The sequence below is a fragment of the Opisthorchis viverrini genome, assembly GCF_000715545.1.
Source record: "Opisthorchis viverrini unplaced genomic scaffold opera_v5_40, whole genome shotgun sequence".
NCBI lineage: Eukaryota > Metazoa > Platyhelminthes > Trematoda > Opisthorchiida > Opisthorchiidae > Opisthorchis > Opisthorchis viverrini.
The window spans coordinates 1,868,220-1,868,634 of NW_008751694.1; the positions used below are offsets into that span (position 1 = coordinate 1,868,220).

The 415-nt window shown below is 42.2% G+C and overlaps 1 protein-coding gene across 1 annotated transcript in view; it reads right to left on the minus strand.

Moving 5' to 3' along the window:
* Positions 1-29: 29 nt before the first annotated feature.
* Positions 30-415, minus strand: part of T265_02904 (hypothetical protein) — a gene marked incomplete at both ends in the record, with an annotated part of 5,248 nt that continues 4,862 nt past the window's right edge. The window contains one exon of the mRNA XM_009167257.1: positions 30-135. Within this exon, the coding sequence (XP_009165521.1) occupies positions 30-135 (106 nt within the window). The remainder of the gene's footprint in view (positions 136-415) is intronic.

Below are 415 nucleotides of genomic sequence, written 5' to 3' on the forward strand. Positions count from 1 at the left end.
CACCTCGGAATGATTGTGTTAAGCTAGTACTAAGTCCCTCCCCCATCCACCTTTATTCTTTTCTTTACAATAAGGTTTTCAAATAAGTCATGGCTGTACGGCAGTGAAGCATTGGTGTTGAGCACTGATGTCATGCTGTCGTTGATGATGATGATGATGATGTTATTTATTATTATGCAAATGAGTGCCAGCTAGTACTCCACCTAAAGGCCGAGATGTTCTTCATCAAGAGGATCGCTCTATTCCGATCCTTGATGGTTTTTCTCGAAGGCGGTTTCGGAGGGTCGGTCACATCATCATCATCATCATCATCATCATCGGCAGCATGACATCAGTGTTCAACACCAATGCTTCACCGCCGTACAACCATGACTTATTTGAAAGCCCTATTGTAAAGAAAAGAATAAATGTTGTC